At 42.0% G+C, this 19,627-nt stretch overlaps 2 protein-coding genes across 2 annotated transcripts in view; one reads left to right on the top strand and one right to left on the bottom strand.

Annotated features, from left to right (window-relative positions):
- LOC122563187 (cilia- and flagella-associated protein 95-like) overlaps positions 1-11,833 on the bottom strand; it is a 38,991-nt gene extending 27,158 nt beyond the window's left edge. The window contains exons 1-3 of the mRNA XM_043716713.2: positions 10,749-11,833; positions 7,537-7,651; positions 4,605-4,723 (exon numbers count right to left, since the gene is read on the bottom strand). Coding sequence (XP_043572648.2) covers positions 4,605-4,723; positions 7,537-7,651; positions 10,749-10,867 — 353 coding nt within the window. The 5' untranslated portion in view covers positions 10,868-11,833. The remainder of the gene's footprint in view (positions 1-4,604; positions 4,724-7,536; positions 7,652-10,748) is intronic.
- A 2,250-nt stretch (positions 11,834-14,083) lies between these two features.
- Positions 14,084-19,627, top strand: part of ptar1 (protein prenyltransferase alpha subunit repeat containing 1) — a 36,644-nt gene continuing 31,100 nt past the window's right edge. The window contains exons 1-3 of the mRNA XM_043716706.2: positions 14,084-14,187; positions 14,591-14,866; positions 15,855-16,024. Coding sequence (XP_043572641.2) covers positions 14,772-14,866; positions 15,855-16,024 — 265 coding nt within the window. The 5' untranslated portion in view covers positions 14,084-14,187; positions 14,591-14,771. The remainder of the gene's footprint in view (positions 14,188-14,590; positions 14,867-15,854; positions 16,025-19,627) is intronic.

Raw genomic sequence — 19,627 nt, 5'->3', positions numbered from 1 at the left:
GTTGCAGCCAGGGCAAAAGCAACACTGGCGACAACCATGGTTCAAACAGTCACCAAATAACTTTCAATTTAAGGCTAAAAATGGGTAGGAACAATTTCATCTTGCCATGAATGTGTGTGTCAGAGTGGAGTTGCCTCGGCCAAGCTCGACATAAGTTGGAGTATAGAAGTGAGCCTGTTGAAATAAGAGAAGGGAGAGGGTTTTCAAGTGACCCATGCCTGGGGGCAAGGAGCATTTGCACTGGAATGGTTTCACTTTGCAAACTTAGTTTCTTTGATAAATGGAAAAAAAATGAAGATTTAGAAACATAGCTGCCACAATCACTTCAAACTGATTGAGTACCATAATTTCTCAGTTAACTTTGCAGATGTGTTCTTGAGAACCTCAATTTTAAGCGAATAGGGCTTTTCTTTTACAATCAGTATAAAAGCTGCAGTTGGCTTTCATTGAACCTTTCTTGTCAGAAAAACGCTGAAACATTAAAGTCTTAATGTGAAATACTACGCATGTGAAACTCATTTGTAAATGACTTCTAATAATTAAGAATATTTTAATAAAATAAAAGAAATATGCCAACTCTTTTTACTGACTTAATACTTTCCCCCTCTCCCGTAAGTCAGCCCCTCTGTCGAACAAACTCGCCTCACTCCCTTCCTAACACTTTCCATTCACCTAGCCTCTTGCTCACTGATTGTCCCATTAATGGACTCTTCTGCCCACTAACACTCTCTCATTTGCTGACTGTCTCCTGCTCCATCTTGGTTCTCTCCTGTTTGCTGATCATCCTGCTCATCAGCTTTCCACTCGCTGGCCTGCTGTGTTACTGACCATTTTCTTCTCCTGCTCACTTTTCATCCTCTCCTTCTTCTACTGCTAGGCGACTTTCCTGCTTCCTTCCCAACATGTTCTCCCTCTGCAACTCTCACCTGCTTCCAACTCTCACCTATTGATTCTCTCCCTCCACAACTCTCTTTCCTGCTCAAAGCCTTCCCACTCGCTGACCCTCCAATTTGCCAGCCTTTGGTATTCATTCTCTCCCATGCCTTTTCTAACACTCTCCCACTTGCTGACCTTCCCATTTGCCACCTCTCCCTCTCCCCAACTCCCTCCTGTTCCATTTCCAACTCTCTCCTATTAAATGACACTGCCGCTGGCCAAAACTGCTACTGGCTGACATCTTCCTACTTGCTTCCTCTCCTGCTCACTGTCTCTCTTGCTCACTGCTTCCTTCTCCTGAACGCTCACAGTGAGGAAACAAGAAAGGGAGTCAGAATAGCTAGGAGTGTGTTTGAGATAGAAATGCAATACTGTTCCAATGTCATTCCTAGTTTGCTGTTGCCATGTTACTTCTAACATGAGGTACTGATTTTGGGTGGGGTTGGAGAGTTGGGGGGTTGGTGGTGGAGGGATTCATCTTTACGATAAAGGCAGTGGAGACCAGACTGTTACCCTATAAGCTCATAACATTGCGTTAAACTGGAGCTGAGATTGAGTGTTGAAATGTTGTATAGAAACGCAGTTACTGACAAAAAGACAAAGCAACGTTCAGAGCTGTGAAAGCTGCCACTAAAAGCATTTGAAGAGCGCAATGCAGATATAGGCACAGTGGGCTGAAGGGCCTCTTACTGTGTAGTAAGCCATCTGTGAATATGTGAATTATTTAGGTCAGCTCATAGAATCCTGTGCAAATAGGAGATTGGATTGGATTTGGCCTAAGGGATCCTTCAGTGAGAGCACATCCATTGACAGTGGGGAAGCATACTCTCAGAAGAGTGATTAATAGTTGTAGAATTGCCAAGGTTGTAAATCCGAAGATCCAGCACATTTATGGCAGAACATACTAGGCCTTCCATCGTGTTGGTTGACATTCCGGGTCAAAAGGGCAGAATAATCATGAATAAAGGGCAGATGCAAATACTGCAGAGGACATCAAGCAAAAGGAATGAAGGCATGTCCAGTGTGGAAAACAGCATTTTCACTACAATAAACTGAATTATTTTACACACAGGTGTAAAAGTTAAAGTCGCCATTGTCCGAGGGGACCAGAGCACTGCTGTCTCAGAGAGAGATTTAACCTGAGGGTCACCACACCTCAGACAAGAGACAAGGTTGGAAAGTTGGGAAGAGGGAACAAAGAACAAAGAACATTACAGCACAGGAACAGGCCTTTCCGACCTCCAAGCCTGCACCACTTCAGATCCTCTATCAAAACCTGTCGTCTATTTTCTAAGGGTCTATATCCCTCTGCTCCTTACCCATTCATGTATCTGTCCAGATACATTTTAAATTATGCTACCCTGCCTGCCTCTACCATCTCCACTGGCAATGCGTTCCAGGCACCCACCACCCTCTGTGTAAAGAACCTTCCATGCATATCTCCCTTAAACATATCCCCTCTCACCTTTATCTCATGACCCTGAGTAATTGAGTCCCCCACTTTGGGAAAACGCTTCTTACTATCCACCCTGTCTATACCTCTCATGATTCTGTAGACCTCAATCAGGTCCCCCTTCAACCTCCATCTTTCTAATGAAAGTAATCCTAATCTACTCAACCTCTCTTCATAGCTAATGCCGTCCATACCAGGCAGCATCCTGGTGAACCCCCCTGCCCCTCTCCAAAGCATCCACATCCTTTTAGTAATATGACAAACAGAACTGTATACAGTATTCCAAATGCAGCCAGACCAAAGTCCTATACAAACATAACATGACCTGCCAATTCGTGTATCCAATACCTTGCCCAATGAAGGAAAGTATGCCTTATGCCTTCTTGACCACTCTATCAACCTGCATTGCTATCTTCAAGGTAAGCAACGGACCTGAACACCTAGATCTGTCTGTACATAAATTTTCCCCAGGGCTCTTCCATTTACTGTATCGTTTGCTCTTGAATTGGATCTTCCAAAATGCATTATCTCATACTTGCCCAGGTTGAAATCATCTGCCATTTCTCCATCCAACTCTCCAATCTATCTATATTCTACTGCATTCTCTGACAGTCCCCTTCACTATCTGCTACTCCAGCAATCTTAGTGTCATCTGCAAACTTGTTCATGAGGTAACCTACACCTTCCTCCAAATCATTTATGTATATCACAAACAACAGTGGTCCCAGCACACATCCCCGTGGAACACCACTAGTCAGAGTTCTCCATTTTGAGAAACTCCCTTCCACCAATACTTTTTGCTTCCTATTGCCCAGCCAGTTCTATATCCATCTAGCTAGTACACACTGGACCCCATGCAACTTCACTTTTGCCATCAGCCCACCGTGGGCAACCTTATCAAACGTGACATCTGCAGCCCTTCCCTCATTAATCAACTTTGTCACTTCCACAAAGAAGTCTATTAAGTTGGTAAGATATGACCTTCCCTGCACAAAACCATATTGCCTATCACTAATAAGCCCATTTCCTTCCAAATGTAAATAGATCCTGTCCCTCAGTATCTTCTCCAGCAGCTTCCCTACCATTGACATCAGGCTCACTGGTCCATAATTACCTGGATTATCCCTGCTATCCTTCTTAAACAAGGGGACAATACTAGCAATTCTCCAGTTCTCCGGGACCTCATCCATGTTCAAGGATGCTGCAAAGATATCTGTTAAGGCCCCAGCTATTTCCTCTCTAACTTCCTTTAGTAACTGAGGATAGATCCCATCCGGACCTGGGGACTTGTCTACCCAACACTTTAGAATACCCAACACTTCCTCCCTCCTTATGCCAACTTGACCTAGAGTGATCAAACATCTGTGCCCAACCTCAGCATCTGGCATGTCCCTCTCCTTGGTGAATACTGATGCAAAGTGCTCATTAAGAATCTCACTCATTTTCACTGACTCCACGCATAACTACCATCCTTTGTCCCTGAGTGGGCCTTTCTCTAGTTACCCTCTTGCTCCTTACATACAGCTTTCAGAGTGACCTCAGGGAACTGAACCCACACTGCTGGCATCACTCTGCGTTGCAAATCAACTGTCCAGCCAACTGAGCTAACCAACACAACTGTATGGCTAAAAGAAAGTAGGTACAGAATGCTGTTGGAGAGATATCCGCCCAAGATTCTGAGAAATCATACAACAGATTGGTTCAGTCAGGTCAATGGGTGTGACACAGTTTGTAACAGTTGGAATAATGACTGCAGAAGGAGAACATCAGATCAGTATATAGTTGGAAGGCCACTCCAAAATGGTGCAGATCAGGTCTGACACAATGGTATAGCAGAGGTCTTGACTCTAAGGACTGACTTAGCTCCATTTTGTCTGTAACGCTAGAACAGATAGAACCAGAAATTGAAATCTATAACCATATCGCCATCTACTGACACAACTACTATGAAAGATATTGTTGTATTTGCATGAATAACAATTTACATTTCATAAAACCTTTCTTGAAGTGAAACATGCCAAGTTACTTCAGAAAAATGATTATTAAACAAAAGTTGACGGCCAGGCACATCAAAATTTTAGCACATGTAAAATAAAGAAAATAAATTGGGCCTCATCATAAGTATAATTTATCAATACAGATGATTACACTTGAAGATTTTGCAAAAACCTTTAAGGTTACATTAATCAACTGCAGCATTCTCTCAATGACTTACCTCTTACGAAGTTCTTTTGCCGCTGTTTTCTGATCCATTAATGGCATTTTTTCCCTGAGTCGATAATCGTCCTTAAAACTAATTTGAGACATGAATGCCTCGGACGTGGTGCTCCAGTCCTGCAACAAAAAGAAGTCAGATTTTAATTTCATGTACTGCTTCTCACACTGAAGAAACTAGAAGTCCCACAAAATCTCCACTAAATCCCAACATTGACCAACAGAAAGGAACACAGGAGCATTGGGATGTCCCACAGACTTATGAGCCTATATGGTCATTCTGTTGGAACATGGCTGATCTGTATATTAACGTTGGTACTGCCAACCATTGATATCTAAAATCAGCAAGAATCTTGTTAACCACAAAATTTTCAATTGGCCCATAGCCTCAAAAGTTTTCCAGGGTAGGACAGTACCAGATTTCCATGAGCCTTTGTGCAAAGAAATGCTTTCTGACTTAATACCCAAGGTTCCCTTCAGTTCAACTCAACAAAGAGTGAGAAATTGAAAATAATATAATGGGATTAATGTGAATTGATGCTCACAGCAAAAGTTTCTTAATCTTGAGAAATTATGAATATGAGAAGAAAGTGAGGACTGCAGATGCTGGAGATCAGAGCTGAAAATGTGTTGCTGGAAAAGCGCAGCAGGTCAGGCAGCATCCAAGGAGCAGGAGAATCGACGTTTCGGGCATGAGCCTGAAGAAGGGCTCATGCCTGAAATGTTGATTCTCCTGCTCCTTGGATGCTGCCTGACCTGCTGCGCTTTTCCAGCAACACATTTTCAGCAAATTATGAATATGTAATAGTACACATTTATCTGCATTTTCAAAGTGGAATGTCCAAAGTAACTTCATTGCAGTAATTATCGAATAAATCTGACACTGAGCCAAATAAGGTGATGATAGGTAGCTGACCAAAAGCTTGGTCAAAGAGGTAGGTTTAAGGAGCACCTTTGAATGGAGGAAGTAAAGAGAAATTCTGAAGAGATTTTAAAGACAGAATTTCAGAACTTGTGCCCTCAGCAGCTGAATGCATGGACACCAATGGAGCAATGAGCAAATTCGGAACTGTTCAAGTGGCCAGAATTAGGGGAGTACAGGGATCTTAGAATGGAATAGGGCTGGAGGAAGTTGCAGAAACAGGGGGCGGCAGGATGTCAGGGCTTGTGGTGGAGGGAGTGTTAGGCAAGGGGTCAGCAATGGCTCAGTTGATTGTGCGCGCGTGTTGCCAGGACTGGGGGGGGGGGGGTGGTTTGGGGTCAGTTTCATTTTTATTCCAGGACTTACAGAAGGTTTTCAGTCCTCTATCTTTTCCTGGTAAATATTCAGCTTCAGTGTGTCAAAAGCCTGTGAAGACTCTCACTATAATTCAGAATTTAGAAGGTTCTAGATGAGCATTCTTTCTAAGCTGTGTGGCTGCATGCTGGTCGGTGTGCTGGCGCGTTGACTTCTGGTTTTGGAATTTGCTGCCAAATACGGAGATCGGCACACTGAGGAAAAATATTTTAGAAGGAGCATTGTTTCACAGGTCAGGTAATTGCCCCAAGGAAATTTCAATTTCCTGGACAATATCTGCAGAGTTAGCTATGTCAGGATTTCTGTATGGTCCTGATGTTCACCTCCAGTCTTCAGTACTGCAAAGACCATCTCCTCAATGGAATTCCTCGGTTATTGTCACAGAGACTTTGTGGAGGACCAGATCACCCTCATGGGTGATGCTTATGGCACTCCTTAGTATTTCTTTCAGACCTATATGTAGAGAGATGGCCCTTGTTTAACATCTTCTGCAAACGTTAATACCACCAACAGTGCAGCATTCCTCAAATCTACACTAGGAATGCCAGTTGGTTTATATGCTCAACCTTTTTGAGACTGGGACTCGAACTCACAATATTCTGGGCTCAAGTTTACTTTTATGGAGGCGGAAAAGTTTTGAATGAATTATAATCTCATCCTAAGGCCCCAGAGTGAGAAATTCTACCCACCGAGTCTGGAGGGAAAATTAACTCCAAGTCAAATTATCTCCAAGGTCACGGTTTATTCTCTAATGATTCACATGGTATATTAATACAAATCATATTGCATCTTTGAAGGTTATTCCTAAAAATGGGGAAATCTTGTTTTATCATGGTGAATGGACCAGTTTGTACCCAGAAACATCCTGTTCCCATCATCAATTCGCTTGGATGTGTATACAATCCATCAATACAACAACAAGCTTTGCCAAAATCTACTTTGACACCTTTGAGTACAGGAGTTGGGATGTGATGTTGAAGTTGTATGGGACATTGGTGAAGTTTCTTCTGGAGTATTGTGTCGCCCTGTTATAAGAAAGATATTATTAAACTGGAGAGGTTTCAGAAAAGATTTACCAAGTTGCTGTTGGGATTGTAGGGTTTGTTTATAAAAATAGACTGGAAAGATTAGGATTTTTTTCACTGGAGCACAGGAGGTTGAGGGGTGACCTATTTGAGATTTAGAAAATCATGAGGGGCATAGATAAGGTGAATGACCAGGATCCACTCCCACCCCCCTCAAGACTGGAGGAGTTCAAAGTTAGGGGGCATATTTTTAAAGTGAGGTGAAAGATTTAAAAAGGACATGAGGGCCAACCTTTTGTTTAGACAGAGAGTCGTTGGTGTCTGGAATGATCTGCCAGAGAAAGTGATGGATGCAGGTACAATTACAACATTTAAAAGACATTTGGATACATTTGAAGGTTTGGAGGGAGACGGACCAAGCTCAGGAAAGTGGGACTGGTTTAGTTTGGGGAACATGGTTGTGTGTGGCTGGTTGGACCGAAGGGTTTGTTTCCATGTTGTATGACCAGGAGTCAAATAGTGGATCTTAGCTCGTCAACTTAAAGATAAAATCGACCAAAAATTACAAAGTTGAAGCAATATACTCATTTAATGATTCAAATGTCACTTACTCCTGGGGGAACACTTATAAACCGTTTGTACGTTGAGCGGTGTAAGTTTTTCCAATATCCTTCTGGGATAGCATCCATATCATAATCCTTAGGTTCTGCTTCTCTGTGCTGATACCTGCAAATGGAAAGATATGAAAACTCTTGACTCAAGATTGGAAAAGCACAGCAGTCAGGCAGCATCCGAAGAACAGGAAAATCGACGTTTCAGGCAAAAGCCCTTCATTAGGAATGAGGCTGGGAGCCACGGGGGTGGAGAGATAAAATGATTCATAGTCATACAGCATGAAAACTCTTGAGTCCATTTTTTAAATTATTAATTGAAGGGATGTGGGCATTGTTGACCAGACTAGTATTTATTGCCCATCCCTAACTGCCCTGGAGAAAGTGCTGGTGTGTTGCCATCATAAACCAATGCAGTCCATGTGGTATATCCACAATACTACCAGGAAGGGAGCCCCCATGTTTTGACCCAGCAAACAGTGAAGAAACAGTGATGTATTTCCAAGTCAGGATGGAGTGAGACATGATGAGGGTGGTGTTCCCATCCGTCTGTTGGCCTTGTTCTTCTAGGTGACAGAGGTCATAGGTTTAGAAGGTGCCATCAAAGAAAACTTGGGCTCCAAACTCATCGACATTTACAGCACTAAAGGAGGTCATTCGGCCCTTCACGTCTATGCCAGTCAACAGAGATCTGACTATATTGATCCCAACTTCCAGCTTTTGGCTCATCGCTCTGGAAACTCTGGCAAAACAACTGAATATCTAAATACAACTAAAATGTTATTAGTGTTTCAGACTACCACCACCTTTTCAGGCAGAGAATTCCAGATTCCTCTTACCCTTGGCGTGAAAAAAATGTATTCTCAACTCTTACCTCTTACCTTAACTCTCTGACCCCTGTTTAGTGACTCCTTGAACACTGGAAAAGATGCCTTCCTATCCATGTCCCTCAATCTTCTACATTTCTATCAGGTCTCTAAGGAAGACAATCCCAGCCTATCCTTATTTGGAGTGAATGTTACTGCCTTGGTGAGGGTGCAAAGGAAATTTTCTCGAATAGTATCTGGGATATGAGGGATTTCAATTATGTGGAGATGTCAAAGCATTCTCCTTAGGACAAAGAGGGCTAAGGGGAGATTTAATAGAAATGGGCAAAATCCTGAAGGACTTTGGTGGACTAAGTAAGGAAAATCTTTCTGGTGACTGGAGGGTCAGTAATCTGAAGACTCAGACTTAAGGTGATTGACAAGAAAGTCAGTAACATTTTGTGATCTCAAACTCGTTGCCTAAAGGGCATTGGAAGCAGATTCAATAATATCTTTCAAAAGAAATTTGGACAAATACACAAATATTCTACAGGAAAATACTGTTGTTGAGGAAGTAGGGGTTGTTGAATCTGTTTTACATTTAGCATTGGCAAAATGGGCCAAATGGCCTTTTTCTTTGCCCCCATTCTTCTCTGTGACTCATGATGTATATTTAAAATACAGTTTAATTTGTAAGATACCTAATCAGAGTGGTTAGATTTACGCCATGTGAAAAGAATGCATGTAAGCAGTGGACAGGGGCAGCAGTAGTTGGAGTGAGCAGAAATACAGCTCTAGACGATAAACACTACTGATCCAAAGGAGCAACTGGGACAGCACTAAAGCAAATGGTTAACCTGGGTCAGAAAGATGGCATCAACACTGAAGAAGACTCCACGTACTTTCCTCAGTGTTCAAGGAATGCTTAATTAATGGCTTTAGCCAAGACACCATTGCAGGACAAGTTGAGTAAGCAAATCCCAAGAACTACCTCAGCTGGTACAGAGATTGTGGTTGCACTGTGTTAGTGTTATACAGAAGAAAAGTACAGAGAAACTCAAGGAGTCAGACCTATCCTGTTTCTCATGAGTAGCGAGACCACCACTAAGTCAAAATGCTGTGGGTTTGAGTTTCACTCCAGAGTCATGAAGACACAAGACCAAAAGATATAAGATATAGGAGCAGAAGGAGGCCATTTGGCCCATTGAGTCTGTTCTGCCATTCAGACTGATCTGATAATCCTCAATTCCACTTTCCTGCCTTTTCCCCATAATTCTTGATCCCTTCACTGATTAAAAATATCTGTCTCAGCCTTAAATAATACATTTAACAACTCAGCCACACCAGCCCTTTGTGATGAAGAATTCCACAATTCACTACCACTTAAGAGAAGAAATTCCTCCTCACCTTTGTCCTAATGTGTGACCCCTTATTCTTGAATCATGCCCGCCAGTCCTAGATTCTCCCAGGAGAAACAAACTTTCCTCATCTACCCTGTCAATTCCCAAAGAATCTTGTATACTTCAATAAGGTCACCTCTTGTTATTTTATACTCCAATGAGTTCAGGCCCAATCTACTTAAATTCTCCTCATTAGATGGTCCCTCCATACCTGGTATCAGTCTAGTGAACCTCAAGTCGAGGATGGCACTATCAATGTAGCACTGAGGGAGCACTGAAATAACAAATTAAATCAGTTCTGAAGAGGGGCCACTAGATTTGAAACCTTAACTCTGTTTTCGCTCCACAGATGCTGCCAAACATAGTTTTGCCAGCAAATTCTGTTTTTGTTTGTTTCAGATCTCCAGTATCTGCAGTTCTTTGTTTTATTATATCAGTCTTCCCCGTTTGATTGCCTTGCTTTTACTTTAGAAGAAACATGAGTAAACCATTTGGCCCCTCAAGCCTGCTCCCATTGCTTCTACAGTGAGAATACAGTCACTTACTAATGACTTAGCTATGCAACAAAGACAAGTGAATGTTGCTTTGTAAAGCTAAGAGGACATTAGGGCAAACTGCGTGGCTACACCTCCTCTGCAGTCCTGTGGCACTCCCACATAAGTGACAGCAATGCCATAGCCCCAATGCAACATTCACAGCAAATTGTGGCCCAATAAACAAACTGTCACAATGTACAAGCAATGCTGACAGCACACACAACCTGTTCTCTGCCACCCCACCCCTCTCTGACTTCTCCAAACTTTGTGTCGACTTGATTTATAAAGCTGGCTGAACTACCCTCTTTGCAATTAGGATCATTTTCAGCATTAACAGAGGAAATAGAGCTGCAACATCCCAGAATACTCAATGGTAATGTACCAAAACAAAAGTGCTATTGTGGTTCCTACTGCCTTTATATTGAAGAAGCTATTCAAAGTTTAATAAAACTTCCATTTTGACCTCTTACCAGTTGCAGACTAACACGGGCCTGCTGTATTTCTTATAATTCGAGCGGAGAGTAAGAGAACCTTTTCGATCTGGATTATCCAGTTGAAAATTCTGACGGAGGTTCCAGTTTGCCCACATCGTGCTGCCCCGCTAACCTTGGTTGGCTTGTGTGCTCACCCAAACTCTATCTACTGCTTTAGCCTCGTTATTTCCCTGCGCCTCTCTGTCTCACCCCACTCTTATTATGGCTTGCTCCTCTAGCCAATAATTCCTTGGCACTTTCTCAAAAAGTACCCTTTCTCAATACTCTTAGTTTCTTTGATCTCTCGTCTTTTTCTCTCAGCTTAGTGCTGTCTCTCAATAATTGTCACAGTCTCTCCAATCTCTGTTATTTCTTATCTTTCTCTCTCAGGTTTCTGCCTCACTTAATTCTCTTGCTCATATTTGATGCATTTGTCTCATTTGTCAACTATCTTTCCCTCCCTTTGTCTGTTTGGTATATTTACAACTCTGGCTGTTAATAAAATTTGTTGCCCTTACTGCCTTATCTGCCGTTATACTTTGCCTTCTCTCTGTCTGTTGCTTGCATTCACTTGGTATCTCTCATTTTCTAAGCATCATTTTTCATATTTCCTGCCTTTACTTTCTTTTAATTCTATTTGTGCTGGCTACCTTGTTTTAAATATCTTCCTCAATTCAATTCCCCCACCCCTTCCAATCTCCCTCTGATAGAGGCCTTCACACGCTCTTTTGTCTCCTTCTTAAAGAGTACCTCTACATATCCTTTGCTCTAACTATTGACTTATCATTACCTCCTTTATGTATCCTCTGCCAGTTATGGTTTTCTACGATGGTCATCTATATTCCTCCTTCTATCAGTTTATTCTATTAGCACTGTCTCTCTCTTACCAATTGTCTCTATTGCTATCTCACTTCCTTCTGAATAGGGCTCTGTTTCTCAATTCTCTCCTATCTCCCTCTCTCATCATCCCACCATGCAGTTGTCTTTTTAGATTTTGCCTGTCTCTCTTTATCTTTTTCAATTCCCTTCTATCACCCCTCAGTTCCCTCTACTTTTCCTATTTTAGTTCCCACTACTTCGCTCTCTCTTATTACTTTCCTGTCTCCCCTTCAATCGCCTGCTATCTCTCTCCTACTTCTCTTCTATCTCTCCCTCAGTTTCTTCCCTGCCACAGAGTGCTCTCCCTGTCAGTACAATCCTAGCTGTCACTCAACTCCTCTGCCTATCTCTCAGTTCCCTCCTAGCCCACAGTTGTCTGTTGTTGTTGTTATAGTGACACCTCTCCCTCCCTGTCTTTTTTCCTCTTTAAAGAGACACTTTGCCCAGGGCTAAGTGAGGACTCTGCTCGCCTTCTAAAGTAGCGCCGACTTTACGCTGGGCTGCGAAGACAGCGGCTCTGAGGTTTATCCCAAGCAACAAAAGTGACTGAAACAAACGTTGTCCGGCGTTAAAATAGCAAAGCCCTGCGCACATTGCAATCATTTAACGCCGTTGCCATGGACGCTTGGGGCGGTGAACACTGACTGGCCTTAAACGGAATCCCTACGCTACTGAACTATTTCCCCAAAGTTGGCGAGTTTGCAAAAGTTGGTTGCAATTTACAAATTAAAATGTTTGATTTTAAATAAAGGTTTTATTTAATTTGTGATAGAGAAATTTGTGATAGAGTCCAAAGATGTGTAGGTCAGGTGAATTGGCCGTGCTAAATTGCCCGTAGTGTTAGGTAAGGGGTAAATGTAGGGGTATGGGTGGGTTGCGCTTCGGCGGGGCGGTGTGGATTTGTTGGGCCGAAGGGCCTGTTTCCATACTGTAATGTAATCTAATCTTAATCTAATCTAACAGTTAAGATTTGCAATAGGAATATAGCCACACATCTCCAGCCTGTACTGTGTTTTATGTATGCAATGTCTTTTAAAAAGTGTCAGTTTGACTTCTCATGGTAAAATGCGTGTATTTTTAATATATTCAGCTATCAATAATATATTCAAATTCAACTAGACTCACCACATAAAGGCAGTGGCTACAAGAGCAGGTCAGAGGCTTGCAGTACTCCAGAGAGTAACTCACCTACTCACTCCCCAAAGCCTGTACACCAGCTAAAAGGCGTCAGGAGTGTGATGGAATACTCCCCACTTGCCTGGATGGGTGCAGCTCCAACAACACTCAAGAAGTTTGACACCATCCAGGACAAAGCAGCCTGCTTGTTTGGCACTGTATCCACACACATTCACTCCCTCCATCACCGATGCTCAGTAGCAGCAGTGCATACTATCTACAAGATGCACTGCATAAATTCACCAAAAATCCTTCCAAACCCACAATCGCTTCCATCTAGAAGTACAAGGATAGCAGATATATGGGAACACCACCATCTTCCCGCTCCCCTCCAAGCCACTCACCATCCTTGGAAATGTATCACTTAGTCAAAATCCTGGAGTCACATTGTGGGTCAACCCACAGCAGGTGGACTACAGTAGTTCAAGAAGGCTGTTCAGTATCACTTTCTCAAGGGCAGTTAGGGACGAGCAACAAATCGTCAGCCAGTGATGCCCGCATCCCACAAATGAGTAACAAAAAGTTTGAAAAACATTCAAGGTCTCAATCTGTTCATGATCTCATTGAATTGTGGAAAAGGTTTGAGGGGTTGAATGGCCTCCTCTTTTTATTCTTTCCTCATTAACAGTATCCCTGCTCTTTGTGTCAACCATTCCATGTGGTAGCAAATTCCACATTCCCACTGTTCTTTGGTTACAGAAGCTTCTTCCGAATTTCCTATTTGACTTATTCCGGGACAGTCTTATTTTGATGGCCCTACATTTGTTCCACTCCACTACCTACCCTTTATGACTACCCTGCCAAAGCCACTCACAATTTTCAGGTGAATTTGTCACTGAGCCACAGAAAATAGGACATTTAGCTAAAAGTCTGACCAAATAGGTAGATTTTAAATGGCATCTTGATGGATGATACTTAAGGATGAGGAAGACAGAGAATATTCCAGAACTTGGCACGCAGGTATCTGAAAGCTGGAGCGATGAAAATGGAGGACATGTAATTGGCCATTCCAGGAATCTCCTCTCTGAACCTCTGCACCTCTTATGCCCCTTTAAAGATGTCCCTAGAATCTCTATGTCTTCAATCATTTGTATGCCACTTGTTCCAAAAGTTCCTAATGTGCCTCATTGTCAAATTTTGTCTGACAGTACTCATAAACTGCTGCTTGATAGTGTTAAAGGAGCTACATAAATGCAAGTTATTGTTCATGACATTGAAATAACTCAATGTTGCCCCCTGCAGTTAGTGTTAACACAAAATGGGTGGCCATTCAGCTCATCCTGTCTAGTCTGACATTCTTAACATCCAGCAGATGCTTGGATTTGAATTTCGAGCTTCCATCTTAGAGGCACGGTGATACCTGTGACACAAGACATGTCAGGTAAAGGTACATACGTCCTAGACACTATCACAGAGGGTATAAAGTAAGTGCTTTAGGCAGGTGACCCAGAATCGGATGGTTCTACCTCTGGGATTGGGTCCGAGCAAAATCGACAACCAAATTAATTGACCCTGAAGCCCGTTACGATGTCTTGGGGATGATTACAAGTCGCTATATAAATGCAATTGGTTTAGTTATAAATTACTTGTTTGCGAAGGGGGTTGCCATGGTGAGGGCAAATGGGGGTGGGGGAAATCAAGCCTTCCAAATGTTTACTCTTGTGGATTTCATCGTTGAGTTGAGCACCTAGTTATTTGGGAGGGTGTAAAAGTTGTCTGAATATACTCGGGGAGAAATGTTTCTTTTTCTTTTAAGTTGCAAATTCTGTCCTTTAAAATTGCAGAATCCCCAGGGCAGGGTTTGCAACCGGGTGCTGAAGGTAGACCTCTGCACCTTTCTGCTGCCCCGCTTTGTGTCTGTGTTTCAAGAACTTTTCAGTTCTCCCTTTGCGCCTTCTCCCTAAAAAAAAATACAAAATAAATGTTTGTCATGCCCCGGAAGTGTTGCTGCAGCCGGCGAGTTGAATGAGGAAGATGGCAGAGTCGGAAGAGGAGGTGGACGTTTTGGTTCAAAGGGTTGTCAAAGACATCGCCAACGCGTTCAGGAGGAACCCCAACATGTAAGTGCCGGCGTGCCGCAGCCCCGCGGGTGCATTGCCCACTGCCCGGGGGCGACACCACTGAGCTTCAGACAATAGCGCAGCCTGCTCAATCCTCACTGTCACTGGCTGTTTTAAAACAACCCAGGGCTGGGAAAAGGCAGTAAAAAGAGAGAGCCTGGCGTTAGCCTCCAAGAGTCCCTCCTCTCTGAACAGCATCAAACTTCAAAAGGGACCTTGTGCGTTTTTATTTCCAGATTGCAATCACAAATCGGCTGCTTTGCGGTCGCCGATGTAAACATCAGGGCACGATGCTGTTTTGTCCTTTTGTACATCTGAATTCTCTATCACTTGTGAATCCACTACGTGGGGTGGGGTGGGGTGGAAGAGGCTTGATTGTCTCCTGTGTCAAAGTGACCCACTGACCTTTTTTTTTAAAAAAAAATTATAAAACACCCAGTTTTTTTTCCCTCTGACATTCACATTGAAAAATATCATTGTAAACGTGACTGTTTCTGTTGCCCTTCCGAGAGGATTTGGGCATTTGTCAGTGCATTTCCAATCAGCTCATCTTTGTATGTTGATTTTTATTTTGCAATGGCTACAAAGGGGGGACGTTCATCCTATTGACCTCGTCCTAGCTCTGTACAAGTTATCTAGTTGCGCTCTCTTTTTTTAATATATTGTTCTGTGGCCTAGTATTCGTTCTCCAATGCCTCCAGTGAATATGCCTCCACCACATTCTCAAACAAAGAGTTGCTGACCCCAGCCATTGTGTGAGGACTGATTTCCTTGTGTTACCTTTCATTATTTTGGCCATTCACTTTAAATTGGTGCCTCCTGTTTCTTGACCAATTCTGCCAATTGGAGCACTAACTGGATGTGCAAAGGCCAACTTAAAAAGCAAATTCAATCACGGTTTACCTGTGAAAGTAGCCATTTTTACTTGTGCTTTGCTTCCTGTGTGGACATGGGGTGTTTTTAATTTTCTTTTCCTGTGTTTTTGCAGTGATGAAATTGGATTGATTCCATGTCTTGAAGCCCGGTACAATCGGAGTCCTATAGTTTTCGTTGAAAATAAGCTTGGTGTGGAAAGCTGGTGTGTTAAGCTCCTTCTACCCTGTGTCCATAGCAAACTTGTTCTCTATAGGCAACGAAAGCTGTGGTTAGACAGAGATGGTAAGTGATTGCTATTTTACTAACTGTTCAGCTAGACTTGCAATGAACAGTGAATTTCTTTTTTCTGTGACAGTATCCAATTTTTCAAGTATTGAAGCTCAGCGATAGTTTGCATTTATAGAAAACTTCAAAGGAACAGGGTTTAAAAAGGTTCTAAAATGGAATGTTGTCAAAACAAAATTTGACACCAAAACACTTGGCTAGCTGTATGAAAGCTTGGTCTCAGGAGTAGGTTTCAAGGACAGTGTTAAAGACACTGACGTGGAGATGTTCAGGGAGCACGTTGGTGAGCTTGGGGCCTTAATGACTGGAGGCATGGCCTCCATTGGAGTGATTTATCAATCCAGGATTTACCAGGAGTCAGAATTGGAGGAGTATAGAGATCTCAGTTGTTGGATGGCTGGAGTAGATGAAGAAGGATTTGAAATTTGGGTCCCAAGTCGAAGTATTATGGGACTTAGGTGTGATGGTGTTCAGTAGTCAAATTAGTGGAGATATAAAGAAGTGCAACTGATCTTCCAGAAATAACTAGCTGATAAATGCAAGCGTGTGTATGTTGAGATGCCTTCTTAATGCAGGCCTATTTGATCTGGTTTTTGAAGTTTGAATTGTGCTTCATAAAAATCCACTTTCAAATTTATATGGTCTGTTTCCTGTGGCTGGGTAGTCTGTGTCTTTCCTATTCTGTATTATATCAGATTTCTCTAGCCTTGCAGTTTCTGTCTTTCTCCCCACGTGGTGGCATTCCCTTTCACTCAGTATTTCAGCCATAAATTCCTTGTGGTATTGCAACAAATGTTTTTTGGAACAACAATATAAAGTGCACCAACTGGGAATTTTGAAATGTTGTTCTTTCCTAAATGCTAGTTCCAGGTTGAAACTTCGTGCTAATTTTTTTTAATTTAATGCCAGTGATGACAGATAATCTGTCAATACTTGTACCTATTCAACGATAATGTTAAGTGTTGGAACCTGGAGAAATTAATGACTAAATTGTATAACCACTGAAAAATCTCTTTTTTTTTGTCGTTCTCTTTCTGGGTAGCCCCTCTCCCTAGTAATCAGATGCTAAATTGCCATTTTAGCTTTCAGGTTTCTATCTATACATATGCAGAATTGGCACACATCTTTACATTTTTCTATTTTTAAGAAGTAACAGGGTTAATTAAGTGGTTAAGTTGTGAAGGAGCAGCTATTGTAATCACAATGTGATTTTCTTTCTAGTCTCTATTTTAATGAGTAGCAATTTTACAGAATGCTTTTCAGAATGATTACAGTTTATTAAAGAAGATGAGCACCTATTTTACAATCTCTATTATCAAAAGATTTTCATTTCTATTCCACAGTCACTCATGTTTTGATTTCTGTAATCTTTATCTCAGATCATAATATCAGTCCGAACAAGTGAATTTTATTTATGCCAAGCTCTGGTAAATGTAGTTTCATTGGAGCCTATCCTTGACTGACAAGAATTTATCAAGGCTGCAGGTGATGGAGAATTATAGTGAAGCCAAGTGTTCAACACAATGCACACACATGTGCAGGCATGAATGTGGTGAACCTGTTCCTGTTGCGGTTTCTGGGTTTTTTTCCCATCTGTACGTTGTTAGCTGTGACACTGAGCTTAGATTCTTGCTGCTGTGTCAGTTGGTTCCATTCCCTATCCAAAGACTCCAGCACAATTCGGTTTGACACTCACTTTTCTGGGGAGTGCTGCACTATTGGAGATGCTGTCTTCCAGATGAGATACTGGCTACCCTCTCGGGTAGACATAAAGGTCTCAATGCATTATCCGTTTGAAGATCAGCAAGTCCTTTGTGTCCTGGATGTGCATTGGATCTTCAACCAACCTTGTGCTTTTGACAAAAGAAAACTTATTTAATCTTTGCCCAGCTACTGTTTCAGGGATCCTTTGCTTTGCACAAATCAGCTGCCATATTTTCTACACTGTGAAGTGATGACATTTCAAAGTTACTCCTTCTGTTGGACCCTTGTAAGCTTGTGAAAGGCACCATGTTATTTTCATTCTTAATCAACTCTTCTTCTGATTATGTGATCAGTACTATTGGTGTTGAGTCCTGGTCTTTGCCCCTTACTCCTGTTGTCTTCGGTCTAAGGACAGCAGTTAAAATGGAACCACTCATCAGTAGCACACAACAGTAGTAATGTGAATTCCTGTTTGCTGTCTAGATGTTTGTGCTGTCCTATAATAATATTGGTACAAAGAATATCATGGGAAGAAATTGAATTAGTGTTCTGATTTGCTGCACATCTTGGTCCATATCAGAATAAACACAAAGGCAAAATAATGTGAATTTTTAAAAATATAAATATTAAGTATTGTAAAAATCTGTTTCATGTTGATAACCTATTAATTGAATCAAATATTCACTCTAAAGTTATTGTTAATCGGAAACCGTCAAAAGCCAAGTTCATTTGCACAAAACCAAGAAATTAGTACTTCCTCATTGAGACAGTTTCATGAAAACAGTTTCAAGATCTTTTCTCTCCTTGACTCTTCTTGAAAAATCATTCCATTTATTAATCTGGAGCTCTTCCAGATGTCTCTGCCCTATGCTTTCACTGGGTGCAGCATGTCCTGATTATGCAGCTTTATTAAAGGTTGCACTCCTCACTTGGCTGTTTTTTTTTAAACACTTTACTGTCTTGAGGTCACCTCGTCCTAGGGCAGAAAAAGACAGCGTCTTCAATCTTTGCTTCTTTTAGCTTTTGGACTCCTTTCTGAGCTCTTTAGCTTGAGCTGTCTCCTTGAGTGGCTGAACGGAGTGTAGCCCTGGTCTGACCATTGCAGTGAACAGTTTAGATCAAACCTCAAATTTCTTCATGTTTCTAATTTCTGACATCTGCATGTTTTTTCATTTTAAATGTAGCCATTGCCATTTAGTTTTTAAGCATTTTTTTCTGACTGGATTACAACAATTTGAATTTATGTGGCACCTCTAACATATTAACACACCCCAAGACATTTTTCAAGAGCAAGCAGACAAAATTCGACACTGAGACACATAAGGATTTTTTGGGACACCTGACCAAAATGCTTTAGTTAAAAAGACAGGTCTTGAGGACAGGGATGGAGGTTTGGCGATGGAATTTCAGCTTAGTTCCAAGGTAACTGAAGCCTATCCACTAGTGGAGAAACAATTAAAAATCAGGATTGGGCAAGAGACCAGAATTGGCAAAGTGCAGCATTCACGGAGATGTAAAGGACATTATGGCGATGTTGAGGGTCGAGTCTAGAGAGGGATTTGAACACCAAGACGACAGGTTTGTGTTGTGGCATGAGAGGATAGAGAGGCCAGTGAGCTGAGGTGGTGATGGACGAGTAAGTTTGGGTTTTTTCTTCCACTGTGGAGTGCAGAGCTTCAGATGAGCTGAAGTTTACAAGGAATGGCAAGTGGGAAGCCAGCCACGAGGGTGGGTGCTGGAATCATTCAGTCTGCCACTTTAGCCATGGTTGAACATTCAGTTTGAGTAGCTGCCTGCTGTTTTGCTGAGATTTGGTGTGTAAACCAACATTTCTTTCTTCGAACGGGAGCATCCTGCATCATGGCCATCCTCACTCAATTGACAATCTGTATATTT

This window comes from Chiloscyllium plagiosum, unplaced genomic scaffold (genome assembly GCF_037043375.1).
Source record: "Chiloscyllium plagiosum isolate Xiang-an unplaced genomic scaffold, Cpla_swu_hap1 HiC_scaffold_2, whole genome shotgun sequence".
Lineage (NCBI taxonomy): Eukaryota > Metazoa > Chordata > Chondrichthyes > Orectolobiformes > Hemiscylliidae > Chiloscyllium > Chiloscyllium plagiosum.
The sequence above is the reverse complement of the archived record's forward strand: the minus strand, read 5'-3'. Positions and strand labels throughout refer to the sequence as shown.